The 16,180-nt window shown below is 40.1% G+C and overlaps 2 protein-coding genes across 2 annotated transcripts in view; one reads left to right on the forward strand and one right to left on the reverse strand.

The window, feature by feature from the left end:
* LOC145414180 (uncharacterized) overlaps positions 1-333 on the forward strand; it is a 45,922-nt gene extending 45,589 nt beyond the window's left edge. Inside the window, exon 8 of the mRNA XM_080283746.1 lies at positions 100-333. Coding sequence (XP_080139872.1) covers positions 100-333 — 234 coding nt within the window. The remainder of the gene's footprint in view (positions 1-99) is intronic.
* Positions 334-3,616: 3,283 nt separating this feature from the next.
* Positions 3,617-16,180, reverse strand: part of LOC145414074 (uncharacterized) — a 68,530-nt gene continuing 55,966 nt past the window's right edge. The window contains exons 12-15 of the mRNA XM_080283638.1: positions 13,238-13,451; positions 8,189-8,281; positions 6,756-6,894; positions 3,617-3,901 (exon numbers count right to left, since the gene is read on the reverse strand). Of these exons, the coding sequence (XP_080139764.1) occupies positions 3,724-3,901; positions 6,756-6,894; positions 8,189-8,281; positions 13,238-13,451 (624 nt within the window). The 3' untranslated portion in view covers positions 3,617-3,723. The remainder of the gene's footprint in view (positions 3,902-6,755; positions 6,895-8,188; positions 8,282-13,237; positions 13,452-16,180) is intronic.

Raw genomic sequence — 16,180 nt, forward strand, 5'->3', positions numbered from 1 at the left:
TTGATGGTAACTGAATTGGGTGGTGCTGTGGTAGCGGTATTAGAGCATATAATACATCATGGGATTCAAAAGACTAACACTGTGCTTTCTGTTTCACAGGAGAAAAGAAAACTAGAGAGTCTGTGTGATCAACAAACACAATCCCGGAAATCATCCCTTGCCCTTCAACCTTCCTCCCGTTTGGCCCTTGATCCCCTCCTGGCTTCAGATCTCAAGGAGAAGTTGGAGTTGAGGACAAGCTTGGAGAATGAGTTGCAGAGACTGAGGCATGTGTGTAATGGAAGTGGGAAGGGTGGAATCCTTAGGTCATCTGGGAAGGTGACAGTTAGTTAGGTCCGTCATCTGGCTTCCAGTGCTTATCTGCCAAATGGTCACTTACAGTAAGTCCTGGTGGTGCAGTGATTACAATATCCCAGTTTTAGTGATAGTTGTCCATAGATTTGGTTCCCAAGAGGTGATTGGATATTTTTAGATCATGTAATGCTATCAAAGGAAGTAGGCTGGTCATCTGTCCTTAAATGTGCTGGACCATGGTACTGTACTGTAGCCTCGGTCCACTACACCTCAAAAGGGATATTATGGGATTGGTTATTGCCATTTTTATCTTATCATACGTTACTTTTATTTGCATTCATTTTGCTGTTGAGTCCACGGTAAATTACAAAAATTTTCTTGTCAAGCCTTATTCTTACCTATGGTTTTCCAGTTTCACACATTTTGTGGTCTGTCCAAAAAGAAACCAAACTTTTTAATTGGTGCACCAACTAGCCAGTGTAGTGATCATGATGGAAGTTCTATGTAATGGCATCTTGGAGCTTTAGTCTAACATTTGCTGGATCACACCACATCACTTAGTCATCGAGGTACTTGTGCTTGAGTAAGGTCTAGGCTCTGGGTCTAGGTTCTAGTCACTAGCCCTTGTGTGAGGGCTAGTGACATGTGATTCCTCTGTGATGTGATTATAAGCATTATTCTATGAGTGCTCTCTATATTTTCATACTTTCCTACTGTAAGGTCAGTAATAAGCTGTGTGACTAATACAGCCTCTTTATTCCCACCCAACTTGGTCTTCAAGCTTTGTTTTTTGTGCCCCACCTAGAAGATTATCTCTCACAGGTTGCATTATCTTTGAGATATTTTCTGTAGGGCACCTTCAGTTGGGTTCTGTGTCCACATGAAACTCCTCCTGCAGGTGGTATTTATAGCTATTAGGACATTACCTTATGAGAGGCTTGAAAATTGATGGGTTTTGGAATAAAACTCTCATCTGCAAGCTCTACTAGTGTACTCAAATGGGTCTCTAGAATGAGGTGTCCTTTCCCATCCACCTTCATATTGCCTTATCCTTTGCTCATCCCTGTGCAGTTGAATGCTTTAAAGACAACAAATAACAATTAACATAACATATACCAGGATACTAATCAGTGCCTGGGGCTGTCTGATCACAGCTGATTTCCAGACATTTCACCATATATAGGTGTCGTTGCCAGTGTCATATCATTGATGTTATTTTTCTCTTCCAGGCAAAATACAGTACATTACTCAAAGCCAAGACAATGCCTCAAAAATACAGTAGTAGCTATTAGGACATTACATTACCCAGGCTTACAAGTAGATTTTGTTTAAACACCCTCCCCACATTATAACTACTGTATACTAAATTTGTATATGTAACTTCATTACGAGCAGTCAGTGAATACTCGTTCACCATAACTGCTGGGCTACATTTAGTTTGCTTATGACTGAGATTCCATAGGGGGAACAGAGTACAGCTTCCACTCACTACCCATAGGCAGACATAGATGTAAACTACTTTGGCAAAATGAGTCACCATACACCAACATGCAGTGAAACAGAAAAACAGCCTTCTCTTCAAAGGCACCCCTTTCCATATGACCTCAACCTAACCTTCTTCACTTGAGAGCAGATTGCCTTTCCCTGAATTCCTCTTGATTCAGGGTGTTGCTGTATTATTATTATTATTATTATTATTATTATTATTTTTGTCATTACTGTGTTATTATTATTTTCCAGTCAGATTAAGTCTATGTAGGTTTATATCCAAGGGCTGGTTGGGGTTTATTGCTCACATAATGCCACTCAGGGATGGATTGAGGCTGGTCACTTTCATCTTAAGTGTCAGGACCAAGTTGCTTAGCCACGACCTCCTATGCTCCTCATGGGGCAGCATAGATTGGATGATGGATGGATGGATCATTATTATCATTATCATGTGTACACACCAACTTTGGCAGTATATGAGAAAAGAGGAGACAAACTCTACAACATTAATAATACCAGTTTATTCAAAATGTTTAGCACCTACGACAGAGAATAGTACAACAACACAACATGAAAACATTTACTGGTAATCAAAAGACTGGAATATGCATATGACAATGTATTTCATTCTAAAAGTGTTAAAGAATTATCTAATCATACTGTTTCTAAGAAACTGAAGCTTTAGAGAATAAGCATCGATAATCTTGAGACTGATTGGAAACTTGAGACTATGAAATCCGAAAATTATATTCTAGGCCTACGAATGGTGAATGTAAGAACATGCATAGGAAGCATCAAACTGTCAAATATATAATTGTTTTTGTTACAAAAAAATGTGTACTTAGTGTAAATGAAATGTCTTCAGTAACCTTAAGAAAAAAAAAAAGTACTACTGTATTTGAATATTAAATACCATACCTGTTTAATAAAATCTGCTTTATGCTGTAAGCTTGTGTATGATAAGGTAGTTACTTATTATATAAAGGAAGGAAGGATACAGTATTCATGAAGGGAAAAAAATGGATGCATATGAAGATATGATTATGTTTACAAATGAAGTTAATGAATAAAATTCAATGGAACAAAAATTCCAAATGATTATAATGAATCTGGGAGATTGAATGAATGAATAAAAATACTATAACAAAGTTCTGATGCAGCATCTTATACATATTGAATGAGATGCAGAAATACTGTACAAGTAAACTGCAAAATCTGTACAGACACATTAACTTCAGTCAGAAACATACTTCTATCAGCAATCCTTATCGACTTAATTATATCTTAAATGTAAGGTACGCCTAAACAGTGAGTCTTGCTACAATAAATCAAAAATTGCTGTACAGTAAATAGAAAATTGCTGCACATTTAAAAACCAATTAATATTACCAATTTGACTATCACTATCATATCAAAGTAATTTTAATTAAGCATGTAGTTTATGATGATTAAAACATTATAATACTGGTCTGAAAGCCCTTTAGTTACTATGTATGTATTGCCTGTCTTTGAGTAATACTGTAACTTTTGGACAGTTTTGATAATTTCTCGCTGACTGCTACAGCCTGGGATTATTATTGTGATGTGCATGTGTTCTGTATTTTGTGCTCCTCCTTTTTGTTTTTACTTTTTACTCCACTTTCTCTTAACATTCTTTAGTTCATTTACTCATACTAATAATCTCTATTTACATCTTCCTTCCCTTTGCTCTTTATCTCCCACTGAGTAACTTCATATTTTGCTATCAACTATGGATGCACATTACCTTTCTCCATTTATACTTTTACCATTTAATTTTCTATACTCTTCATCTACCTCTTTTTAATATGAAAATATTTAAGCTTCGCACTTATTTCTTTCATTTTTCTCCTCCTGCCTCCATCATTATTACTTCATTCTCATTATGTGATATTATTTTTCATCCTTACTCTTGCCTTATCACTACTCTGCATGTACTTCTTCTCCCTCTTCCTCCTTTCCGTGGGTCCTCCCCTGTCTTCTTCGAACCTTGCGGTTCCTCTTCCTTTCTTTCCTTACTTGCTTACGTTGTTGCCTTCGTGACTTGCGACGCTGCTTGCGCTTCAGTCTGCGCTCCGCCTTCTTTGCTTTTATCTCTTCCCTGAAATATTTAGGTATGTTGTAGGTGATGATATGGATAGGGGTTATAGATTTGAGGATACAGTACTGTGTTCTCTGTACAGTACATTATACTGTACAGTCAGTAAAAAAATATATATATATATATATATATATATATATATATATATATATATATTGCCTAGCCCCAGGCTCCTACGCTCCTCATGGGGCAATGTAGGATTGGATGATGGATGGATGGATGGATATATATATATCCGATACAGCCAGGATCCCAGGGGCTTGAATGATGTGTGAATGGAAGCGTGGCCCATTGGATTGGGCAAATTTGGGCTGTCTAGACATTGCTACTCCTCACCTTGCCCTAGGGTGGGAAAGGAGGTCCGGATGATGATGATGATAATATACTGTATATATTATTCCACATATTGGTGACACTGGGTGGTAACTGTGTATCTATCTATCACCAGACGCCATAATCCCTTAAAGGGTGGCCATTTGACTTTGAGTTATTTGTTTTACAGGGAGGGGCACTAACCCTCCACCAACCCACTTGCTGACACGTAGGGAACACGTATGGTTTGGTTATATGGTTACCACCCAGTGTTGTAAATGGTTTCTTGGCTTACAGGAAACCATTTGGCTTGTCACATAATGTAAAGCCACCTGTAAAGGAAAGGAAAGAAAAGAAATAAGAAGTGACAGGAAAGATGGAAGATATAGGAAGAGAGGAGGGCAGGCACAGAAAAAGAATGATAAAGGCTAAGGAAAAAGTAGACAGCACTTCATCAAGTGAGTGGATGATGGTCGCCACCACCTATGGGTGGTAACCATATAACTAAATTTTGGCGCATGGTGGTTTAGTGGGTAATTACAGCGGTCCAATCATATTGAGCTGGTGAAAGTATATATCCATGGGATGGTTGGGGTTTATTGCTCACATAATGCCACTCGGATGAGTGAGGCTGGTCACTCTAATCTAAAATGTCAGGACCAACTTGCCTAGCGCCAGGCACCTACACTCCTCATGGAGCAACATAGGACTGGATGATGATGATGATGATGATATATATCCATCCATCCATCCATCATCCAATCCTACATTGCCCCATGAGGAGTGTAGGAGCCTGGGGCTAGGCAGTTGGTCCCTACATTTAAGATGAGAGTGACCAGCCTCACTCATCCCTGAGTGGCATTACATGAGCAATCAACCCCAACCACCCCTTGGATATAAACCTTCACCGGCTCAATCCGATTGGAGTGCAATAATTACTCACTAAACCACCAGGCGCCAAAATTTGGTTATGTGGTTACCACCCAGCGTAGTAAATGGTTTCCTGGTGGACAGGAAACCATTTGGCTTGTCACTCAGTGTAGAGTCACCCACAGGCAGAAGGAAGAGGAAAGAATGAAGGAAAGAAAGACAAAAGAGGAAGTGTAAAGTTACCCATAGGCAGAAGGACAAGGAAAGAATGAAGTAAAGGAAGACAGAAGAAGATGGAAGGAAAGAAGGATGGAGGAGAGGAAAGGGCAGACACCCGGCAGCTGCACTACATCGAGTGAGTGGAGGGTGAGCACCCCCACGTATGTATATACAGTGATGGTCTTTGAGAGAAGTGAAGTCAGTGAATGTACAGCAAGGTTGGATGGTGAGGAATTTGAAAATGTGAGTACGTTTAAGTACTTGGGTAGTGTGATGAGTAAGGATGGAGGTTTGGAGGGTGAAGTGCTTGAAAGGGTACAGCAGGGAAGTGAGCATGAAAGTGAAAAAGTTACTACATGACAGTATTGTGATACCAACTCTAACGTATGGAAGTGAAGCTTGGACGTTGTTGGAAGGACACAGGTCAAGAGTGAGAGCAGTGGAAATGAGTTATTTAAGAGGAGCCAGTGGAGTCACATGGAGAGACAGGCTGATGAATGAGGATATAAAGGAGCATTGTGGTGTGGATGTGGATGTGATAGGAAGTGTTATGAGGAACACACTGAGGTGGTTTGGCCATGTGGAGAGGATGGAGGGTGAAAGACTGATGAAGAGAGTGTATGTGAGTGAGGTGGAGGGGGGAAGAGGGAGGGGGAGGCCGAGGATGAGATGGAGGGATGGGGTGTACGGGTATATGAGAGAGGAGGGTGTAAGTTGGGAGCAGGGCAGTGAAATGGCTGGGGACAGGGCCATGTGGAGGCGATTTGTTTGTGGCCACCCCAAACGGGATTGAGGCATCTGGCAATAGATAGATAGATGTATATATATATGTGTGTGTATGTGTGTGTGTGTGGACTCTTGATAAACATGACAGTAGGTTTGAATTATATGGATGAGATACTGAGAGAGATTATAACGTTCATGATAAGACTAAGGCTAGAGTGTGCAACATTGATATGGTCACCACATTAAAAATACACACACACACACACACACACACACACACACACACACACAAATAAAATGAAGAAGATAAAAGAGATAGCCACAAACATGATTCCAGACTTGAGAGCAATTAGCTGCAAAGAAAGACTAGAGAAGCTAAAACTTTCCACATTATGGGAAAGTAGAGAGAGTGGGGGCTTGATTATGGTGTACATATGTGTAAGAGGTATAAAATAACTGGACAGCAAGGATCTGTCTGCCGTGGATGATGGAAGGACAAATGGACATGAATATAAACTGAGGAAGAGTAGGTGTCTCAACAGTGTGAAAATAATTTTGTTTTCCCAAGTAGAAGTTTAGATATATCTGAAATGGGTTTGAAGAGGAGATTGTGCAGGCAAAGAACATCCATGTGTTTACAACTAGATTGGATAAAAGTAGATATGGAGGCAGGACAAAATGAGCTTAGCTCAAATCCTGTATGCTACAACTAAGTAAATACACCTACCATATGTCTGAGGTAAAGTTGTTGCAGCAAGTGTGGAAAACCTCAGAGCATCTCTCCTGAGTGATATTGAACTGACTGCTGGCAAAAGTTGTCACAATGCTGTTTGACGATGAACTGCACACTTCAGGATCTAGTTGATCTGAGAGGGTTGGGGGACAACAGAGTAAATAGTGGCAAATTGCATAATGACTTTTTTATTGTAATTAAAAGTACTGCTGACTTTCTGTATGTTGCACCATATCCATAAGTAATTTCCATCATCATCATCAAATTCCAATACAGCACTGTACGGTATTGTCCCATTGGAAGCATAGGAACCCAAGACTAGGTTACTCAGTTCAGAAATTTAAGACAAGCAACCAGTGAGGATCACTCTTTTGCAGCATTATATGACCAAGAAACCCCAACCATCCCTTGAAATTAGACCCTTATGGTCTACAGCTGGTTGGAGTGCCTGACTCATTAAATCACCAGCCTAAAAACTGTATGACAGCAGCAGGGCTAACATACTACATTAGTGCACAGCATGAAGATCCACCCTTGATCTCTCTGCAGGTACCAAATACTGTAACTGTCCCATAAAGAAGAACAGTAAACCTTGTTTTAGCAAACTAACAACGGCAAACTCTGTCCATTATGGCTGATTGTCCGTCATCCTTTAACTGACACCCAAGTACCCAACAGTTACCAAACCCCACCCAAATACCTCTGACAAACATATGGGTAATCATAACAATAAACAAAGCAAAAGAATAATAATGAAGCTATCGTAACACTTATAAAGACCTCAGTATTCATGCATGTGCTGGCCTTGGTCACCTAATAAATAAAGCATTATAATTGTCATGATGATGATGGTGATGATTACCGGTATTATTACAATATTATTATTATTATTATTGCCTAAAAGAAAGCATAAATCTGTCAGCACCATCCAAACTGAACACAAATGTAAACAAGGGGGAGTAATATGGGATTTTTTTGGTGTCTTCCTTTCCAAGAGGAAAAATTCTTGAAACTGTGAACAATAAAAATATGAAAATTTAATAATGCTATTAGTGATTTTAAATGAGAAAACTCTGTATGGGATTACAGCATCTGGCATTGATAGACAGACAGGAAAACTTTGGAATGTTGTGGAAAAGGAGTTACAAACCCAAGTTTCGGCAGTCTGGAAAGGTGAATATTGAGGCCTTGCTATTGCTGTTTGAAATCTTTGACTGCATGAACAAATATTAAATTAAATTTATCAAAGCCATTTTCCTAAATCAGAAATCCACTAAATCATTGTCAGCTAAATTGAGGATTTACTGTTCCCAAGTGCAATGTATTTAATCTTGATAATTAGTACTGAATTGTATTTTATAATGACTAAGTGAATAGATTTAGTCACTGAAAATCTAATATGGTAAACACAAGAAGTATGGTTTTACCTTCTGAAGTATTATTGATGGCAAAGACAAACTTTTTTTGCTTTACACCTTGTTTGCAACAAAACTTGACACCTGGAGGATGAGCAGTATTCTCTGTGGGGTAAGAAAAATGAACTGATATAATAGTGTCATAAAGGCCAAATACTGTATACTGTATATTTATTTAAGGTAGCAGTTGTTCATTCCGGAGCTTGGGAAACAAAACGTAGATAACAAATTGTTATACTCTACATGAAAATCTCTGCTTAAGAGATTTGTAAGATTGAAAATAAGTGAGGAGTGAGGTGGACCAGAAGAGAGAGGAGCAGTCAGGGAGAAAGGCCGAAAGTCAAGAAGCTGGGGATCAAAGAACTGGCAGACGAATACAGGACCAAAGTAGAGGAGGAGTTAGAAGCAGTGAATTGGAATTAAATGGATCTGGACAGCCTGTGGAATGCATATAGGAATTACTTAGGAATGCTAAAGCAATGTGTGGTGTGGCAAGAGTAACAACAAAGAAGAAAGGTATGGCATGGTGGGATGAAGAGATTAAGAGAGCAGTGGAGGAAAATAAGAAGTGGCTAGTGTGGTTACAGGACAGGGGTTCAGTTGAAATAAGAACCGAGAATACTGACAGCAAGAAGCATGTAGAGACCAGTGAAGAGGAAAAAGAAGGAGGTAAATGATGATCTAGGATGAAATATGAATGCAAATTACTCTGAAAATGGGAAGTTATTCTGGAAAGAGGTGCGGAAATGTAGAAGTGACAGCAGAAAGAAATGTGAAGGATGTAAGTGGTAGATTAACCCATGGAATTTAAATAAGGACCAGATAGAAAGACTTTTTTTTGAAAGTCTGATGAATGGGAATGAAGAGAGCAGAGCTGCTGTACACATGATTGGTTTTGGGGGTGTGCAGAGAAGGAATGCAATGCCAGGAAAAGTGACACTCTCACCTGTAAAGAACGCCGTGAAGTGGCTGAAAAATGGGAAAGCAGCTGGGGTTGATGAGATGTATGCAGAGATGATTAAGTGTAGTGGAGACAGTGGAATGAAGTGCTTGTTAGAGATATGTAAGAGGGCATGGATGGGTGAAACTGTGCCAGCAGAATGGAAAAAGGCTGTGATTGTACCCTTGTACAAAAATGAAGGTGAGCGAAGTGAGTGCAAGAATTATTGTGGCATAAGTTTACTGAATGTTGTAGGGAAGGTATATGGGTGAATTATTGTGGAGAAAGTAAGAGAGATATCAGAAGTCCTAGTGAGTGATGAACAGGGTGACTTTAGGAGTGGCAGAGAATGTGTGGATGAAATATTGCAGTGAGACAGATAGTGGAGAAGGCTTGTGAGAAAGACTATAAGGTGTTTATGACATTTATGGATCTGGAAAAAGCATATGACAAAGTAGACAAAGAAGGATTTTGGAAGGTTTTGTGTATGCATGGTGTAGATGGTTAAGGTGCTAGGTGGCATCAAGAGTTTTATGATGGTAGTGAGGCATGTGTAGGGGTAAATGGGCATCCAGGTGAATGGTTCACAATCAGTGTACGTGTGCGACAAGGTTGTGTGATGTCCCTGTGATTGTTCAGTATATATATGGATGGGGTGATGAAAGAAGTAGAAACATGCTTAATGGAGAGAAGGATGGCGTTGGTAATGAATGGTGGTGGAAGGAATATCTCAAAGTTGTTGTATGCTGATGATGCAGTACTACATGCAAATACTGGACAAGAACTTGGTAGACTAATGCAGAGTTTTGTTGATATCTGTGAACGTTGTGCCTTGAAAGTAAATGTAGAAAAGAGTAAAGTGATGGTAACTGAGAGAGAAGTGACTTCCAGTGTGATGTTACAGTGAATGGAGAGAGACTGGAATTGGTGAGAGTTCAAATACCAAGGTACAGTGATAGAGGAAAATGTGCAAAAGAAGTGGAAAGTAGAGTATACAAGTAGCAGGTGCTATGAAGGCCTTGATCAGAAACAGAGGCTTGAGTGCTGCAGCTGCATGAGGCTTACATGAAGGAATGTTAGTGCCAACTTTAACATATGGATGTGAGACTATGATGTGGCATGAAAATGAAAGACCAAGAGTGAGAGCAGTGGAGATGGGACTGCTGAGGAATGTATGTGGAGTGCAGAGTTGATGGAATACTAAATACTGTGATTTGTGAAGGATGCAGAGTGAGGAAGTTTGTGGACACCAGAAACGAGGAGAGTGTACTGAGATGGTATGGTCATGTGGAGAGAATGCATAACAATAAAGTGGTGAAAAAGGTATATCTGAGTGAATTTGAAGAAGGGAGGAGGTGAGGCAGGCCAAGGAGAAGGGGGAATGGTGCACTGCCAGATGGGGGCAGCTTGAGCCTCAAGTCTGCCTGCTTCACATTCAGATGATGGCCAAACTATGATCTCGCTACGTGAACATGTGTCTGTTTGGGAAGCGCCATTTTTGTGGGATGAATATTAGATAGGGAATTATGGCAGATGTTTGTTTGATTGGCAGCTCAATGTCAGTGACTACTGTATGTATGTTTGTGTTACATGATTTTGATCAGAGGAAGACGGATGTTTGTAAGGTGTTCTGTTGTTGTTGTTGTATAACCTGACTCTGTCTGGCCAAGCACACCCATCAACCATAGATAAGTAACTGCTGTGGGGCCATCCTACATTTACAGTACAGCACATACATCATACAGGGATCCAGCTGCCCCTTGTGGTATGCACCACCTCACCGGGTTGGAGCAGGGTTGTTCCCACAGTGAGTTGCAGTGATATATGAAAAAGTCTGAATCCCAGGTGGATGCCACAGGGGCTTTTTCAAGGGTCCACAGTGCCACAGTTCGTAAACTCCTTGTCAGTGCTTGATGTTCAGTGTAGTGTAGGGAAGTTATTTGTCTCTTTCTTATTTGTGATGTGGATGTGGTGTAGTATATAACTGCAAGGATGAGATGGATTCTGTGATAAAGTGATGTGTATGTGCAGCTGATGTTGCATAATATAACTGTATGATAGAAAATTTTCTTTATCATTCTCTCATGACTGTTTTATCAGTAATATATCCAAGCATGCCTCTCTTTACTAGTACACCGTCAATTAGGCTTCTTCAATAAACCCTTGTTGTATGACGAACTGGTATGCAATGAACTGCTTATATGATGGGGGGGGGGGGACTTTTTGCGATATGCAGTAGAATTTTTGCTTATACAACCATTATGATCCCATATAAAGTCTTACTTGTCAATATACAATTGATATTTTCATTTATACAGTCACCCATATGCAAGTCTTCCATCGCTTGTTTGTTTTGTGATGGTCTTTGCACTTGTCACCATCAGCTGTGTTAGTGTCAGTGGAACAGAAGTGTGGTACTGAAGCTCAAGCAGCAAGTGAAGTGCAGTGAACTGAAATAACTACAAATTTTGGTGAGCTGAAGACTTGTTTTTTTTACTTATTCTTGGTGGTAAGCAGCAAGTGAAGTGCACTGAAGTGAACTTACCAGATTAGAATAGTTGGAAACTTGTTTTTAGTCTCTGTTGGGTGGGTGACCCTTGACCAAAAATGTATCCCCATTGAATCCATGTTATAAATGACTCGGTATATGATAAATCATTATGTGATGGATTCGTTTTCAAAAGCAACTTCCTCGTGAACAGAAAGCGTCCCGTATGAACACTGACTGCTGGGTCTCTATACCATGTGTATTTATGTATCTCTTAGTTTGAAATACAATGTATTGTATGTATGTTTGTGTGTGTGTTACTTAGACACAGCTTTCTTTCCTGACACATCCTTCAACCAGTACTGCTTTCCCTTGCCACACCTAAATGACTCATTATTCATACATCCATTATCAGACCCATACCAACTCTTCCATCCAGATAACTCATTACAAGTCACTATAGTTCCTTGCTATACTTTCAAATTGCTCATCCCAACTTATTCATAAACCTATCATCCTTTTCCACATCATTCTACAACACATGGAGTATATGCAACAATAAGTGTCTCTTACATCATCTCAGTCATAAACTTGATTATAATCTGAGTTAATACATTCAGTTATTTATTCCCTTCTGCCATTCATCACTTATCAGCAAACCAACTCCCTCTTCAATCCATCTGCAAGTACTCATACCTATATTTTACATATCACACCTGTCCATTCAGCAACTTCATTCCACCATTCGCCCCTCACATAATACAGTAAAAGCTTGATTAACAGGCATCTGATGCACTGGCACAACCATGTAATCGGAACACAAATTCGATTTGGCATGGGGTCGAAAATATTCCAGATACCGGCCATCCCCCTATAATTCTTGATTAGTTCTGTACCGGACGGGATAAAGTAGTGTATGCAGCTAAGTTTTCAAGACACTTTTGGCCTGTAGCATATGCTAAATTTTTCTTTAAATAATTTTTGGTAACATTTGCTGGTTAGTGTTCAGTCCTGTACAATTTCTCTTGCTGTCTTTTTTGTGTATTGTAGTGTACCTGTACTGTCTCTTACCTGTACTGTATCTAATACTGAATAATGTACACTATGGAATAAAGTAAAGTCCCAAGTTTGGTCCTACTTCATTTGTTTGACCTCCCAGAAAATTTCTAAGAGTAACATTCCGTTATCCAGAAAATTCCATATCTGGAATGAAAGAATCTCCATGCATTCCGGTTAATCGAGCTTTTACTGTACCATCATATTAAATGTACTATGGGTCACAAAAGTATCAGTGCACAGGGGGTCTGATGCCTACCAAAAATATTTGAGCAACTGCTGATGTATACAGGTGTAACCATCAGTGTGAACCACATTACCCACTACTGTACAATTATATATGTTTCCCATGATACATTACCAATGTCTCTTTGTGTATGAACAATGTCTGTGTATATTCTGTAATCATAACATTTGCTATATGTTTGCAAGAGGATATTGCCAGCTGTATATCTAGAGTTAAAGTAGAACTGTACATGATAAAACTCTCATTAATATGCAGGATAATTTGCCTATATTTGATTTTCATCAATATTCTTATAAATGCAGCTTCCAAGAAAACCAAACTATGATATACTTCTTTCCCTGCGTTTCAATTTCCTGCGCTGTTGTCGATTCCTACGACGCCATTCTCTTCTTGTACTTGGCTCAGACACCACTTCTGTGCCTTCACTCTCTTCACCAATTTCTTCTTCATTTTCGTCCCCCCTTACTGCACTGGTGGTATTCTCTTCCTCAGTTTCATTTTCTACAGGTGTCTCACCAAGAAGGAGGGTTAAAAGTTTCTCTGCCTGTAGAAGAAAGCAGAAATGTAGACTCTAGAAATACATCTCCTTGGATATAAATAATATATAATGGAAAAATTTATTTACTGGGACAATATTTAATTAACTTATGTTTGTAAATAAAACTGGGTTATGTGTGGCCAAATGCCAATTTTTTTCTTTTGCTAAGAGATTAGAAGGCACTGTAAAGAATGAAGGGCATGTTCTTTGCCCTTCTGTTGCAAACATGCACAGATGATGGGAGGGGCTATGTCTGGACATTATCAGAGGCTGAGGAGGAAGGTTCTACAACTCTTCTGTTCTTGTAGAAACAATGTTGAAGCTCTTGGTGAGATTCAAAAACCCCTGCCAGTGATGTGTCATCAGGTGAGATGAGATTGAGATTCCAGCGCTGTACTGTGCACCTGGCCGTGGATACCATGAATTCTTGAGCACTAAGTATGTCCACCTTGTGAACTATCGTTGTCATCATATCGTTTATAAAGGCTTCAACCGTTTGTGTGCATCAGCCATGGTCACCTAATGGCTGCTCTCTATGCTGCTCAATCTCTGGCAGCCTCCCTATTCATTCCCCTATCCCTGAGGCCACACTCTATGACCTCATCTCACGTCATTTTTTGTGTGCCTCTCACAACCCTACCCTCAGTGATCACACGGCTCACTTTCTGTGCCCAACTGTCATCCTACATTCTCTCAACATGCCTAAACCATCTCAATCAACCCCTTCTCATCACAACACCAATACACTCCAGTCTCAGCCTTCCTCTCAACTTTTCAGTCAAAAACCTAGCCCCCCCAGGCCTCGCATTCAAGGGCACACTGCACATCCATCTAATCATTGTCGTTTTTGTACATTAGAGCCTACAAATATCCTCTTCCTTTAATGCCCAAGTATCACTACCATACAGCATTATACACCTGACACATGCTGCATACAAAGATCCCTTAGTACAGAGGGAAAGGCCTCTGAAACAGGAGAGGCAGCGACTCACTGAACTTTCTCCAACCACTCCTTACCCTAGCCACAGAGCTAGCTTCAGCCACAGCTCCCCCAAATAACAAAACTCTTCCACACACTCAAGAGACTCATTAGCAAGATCAATCCTTTCACGCATGACAAGCTCTACATGCTCTCCCCGACACATCGCACACACGAAATCAACATCATCTCACAGTCTACCTCTAATACCACTACATCTCTTATGTGCCTACTTATCACAAACACTGCACAAGATGGAGTTTACTTTCCAAACCCCTGTGGCAAACGCACCTGGTCACTCTGGGAGGAAGAACATCTTGTGATCACAAGGGTGGGGGATCTGGTAAAGTGTCTCCATGATCTCCTAATAGAGTGGAAACAGGTTTTGCAGAGAAGAGGAAAAAAAAAAATCTCGTACTGAGAGATTTGGAGGCAAACACTAGGAAGGAGGCTCAGACACTTTATGACTACTGCCAAGCATCTACTGGAGGACAAGGGGAACTAATTTCAGACTAGGGAGAATGAGAGAAAGAGTGTAAATGCCTTTTACTAAATGCTGCATAAGGAAGGGACACCTCCAGGGGTTTCTTTTGAGTCTGCACTTTGAATTTTCCACATTTATCTGAGATCAGGAATACCAATGAGGCAAGAACAGAGTTATATTTGGTAGGCTGTGCTTACACAGGTTGCTGTGGGGAGGAGGAGGAATGAGATTCCTTGGGCAGGGCTGGTATGCAGCAGCTGTCTCTTTCAGTACGTGAGAGAAATGAGATTTTGGCCTGCAAAGGCCTATTTTAACCAGCAAAATGAGATACTGGCTAGCCATGATAAATAAAAACATATCACCAAAGACACCGTAATTACATAAAAAGTCATTACTAATGTGATATACAGTAAACTCTTAATCATCCATTGTAATTCAGACAAGCCCTACTCTGAATAACGTGAAACGCCAGATATTGCACATTCAGCTGAACATTCGGCACTGAACCAGATATTGTGAGTCTATCCATCTCAACCTTCTATCCTAAAAACTTTACCATGAGTAAAGATGTAAAGTATGCATATAAAAACAATACAGTAATGATACAGTGCAGTAATACAGTGCTGTATATAGTAACTATTGTGTGTACTCACCAAGTGTTGGCATCAATGGGGAAAAACAGCACTGAGGGGTTCGCACTCGTAAACAGTACCGTACACAATACAGCACATGGGTAGTTCAACAACCACAATAGAGCACTAGGACAAGAACACTGATGGGCCATTAGCTTGCAATACCGTACAGTACAGTAGCTTGAACACAGGATGCCACAGAGTTATTCAAAGCACCACATGATCAGAAGAGTGGGAGCACACAGGCATGTCTTGACTGTACAACATCTTCAGGCGAGAATGAGAACACGGCAGTATTTTTGGCGCGCCAGATAAGCCATGCCCATGACAGATTCTGACAGGCTGGCCTGTAGTGGGCGTTTTCATTGGCTCCCAAGTTACGGGATTTCCCTTGGCACCAGTTGGCTACCGCTTATGAGCCGGTTGAGACCCCTCATCATCAGATATTGCATTGGACCACTGTTTAAGTCCTGTTTCAGAGTCAGATGTTGCATAAAATCACTGGATATTGCTTTAATAGAGCCAAGATAGCTAAACCAGATATTGCAGTGGGCCAGATATTGCACTGATGGATAATTGAGAGCTCATACTATTTAGATTCACCACAACTATAGTGGTACAGAATCAAGTATCAGAGTCA

Source organism: Coenobita brevimanus, chromosome 98, assembly GCF_032717465.1.
Source record: "Coenobita brevimanus isolate Jiangsu-jjx chromosome 98, ASM3271746v2, whole genome shotgun sequence".
Lineage (NCBI taxonomy): Eukaryota > Metazoa > Arthropoda > Malacostraca > Decapoda > Coenobitidae > Coenobita > Coenobita brevimanus.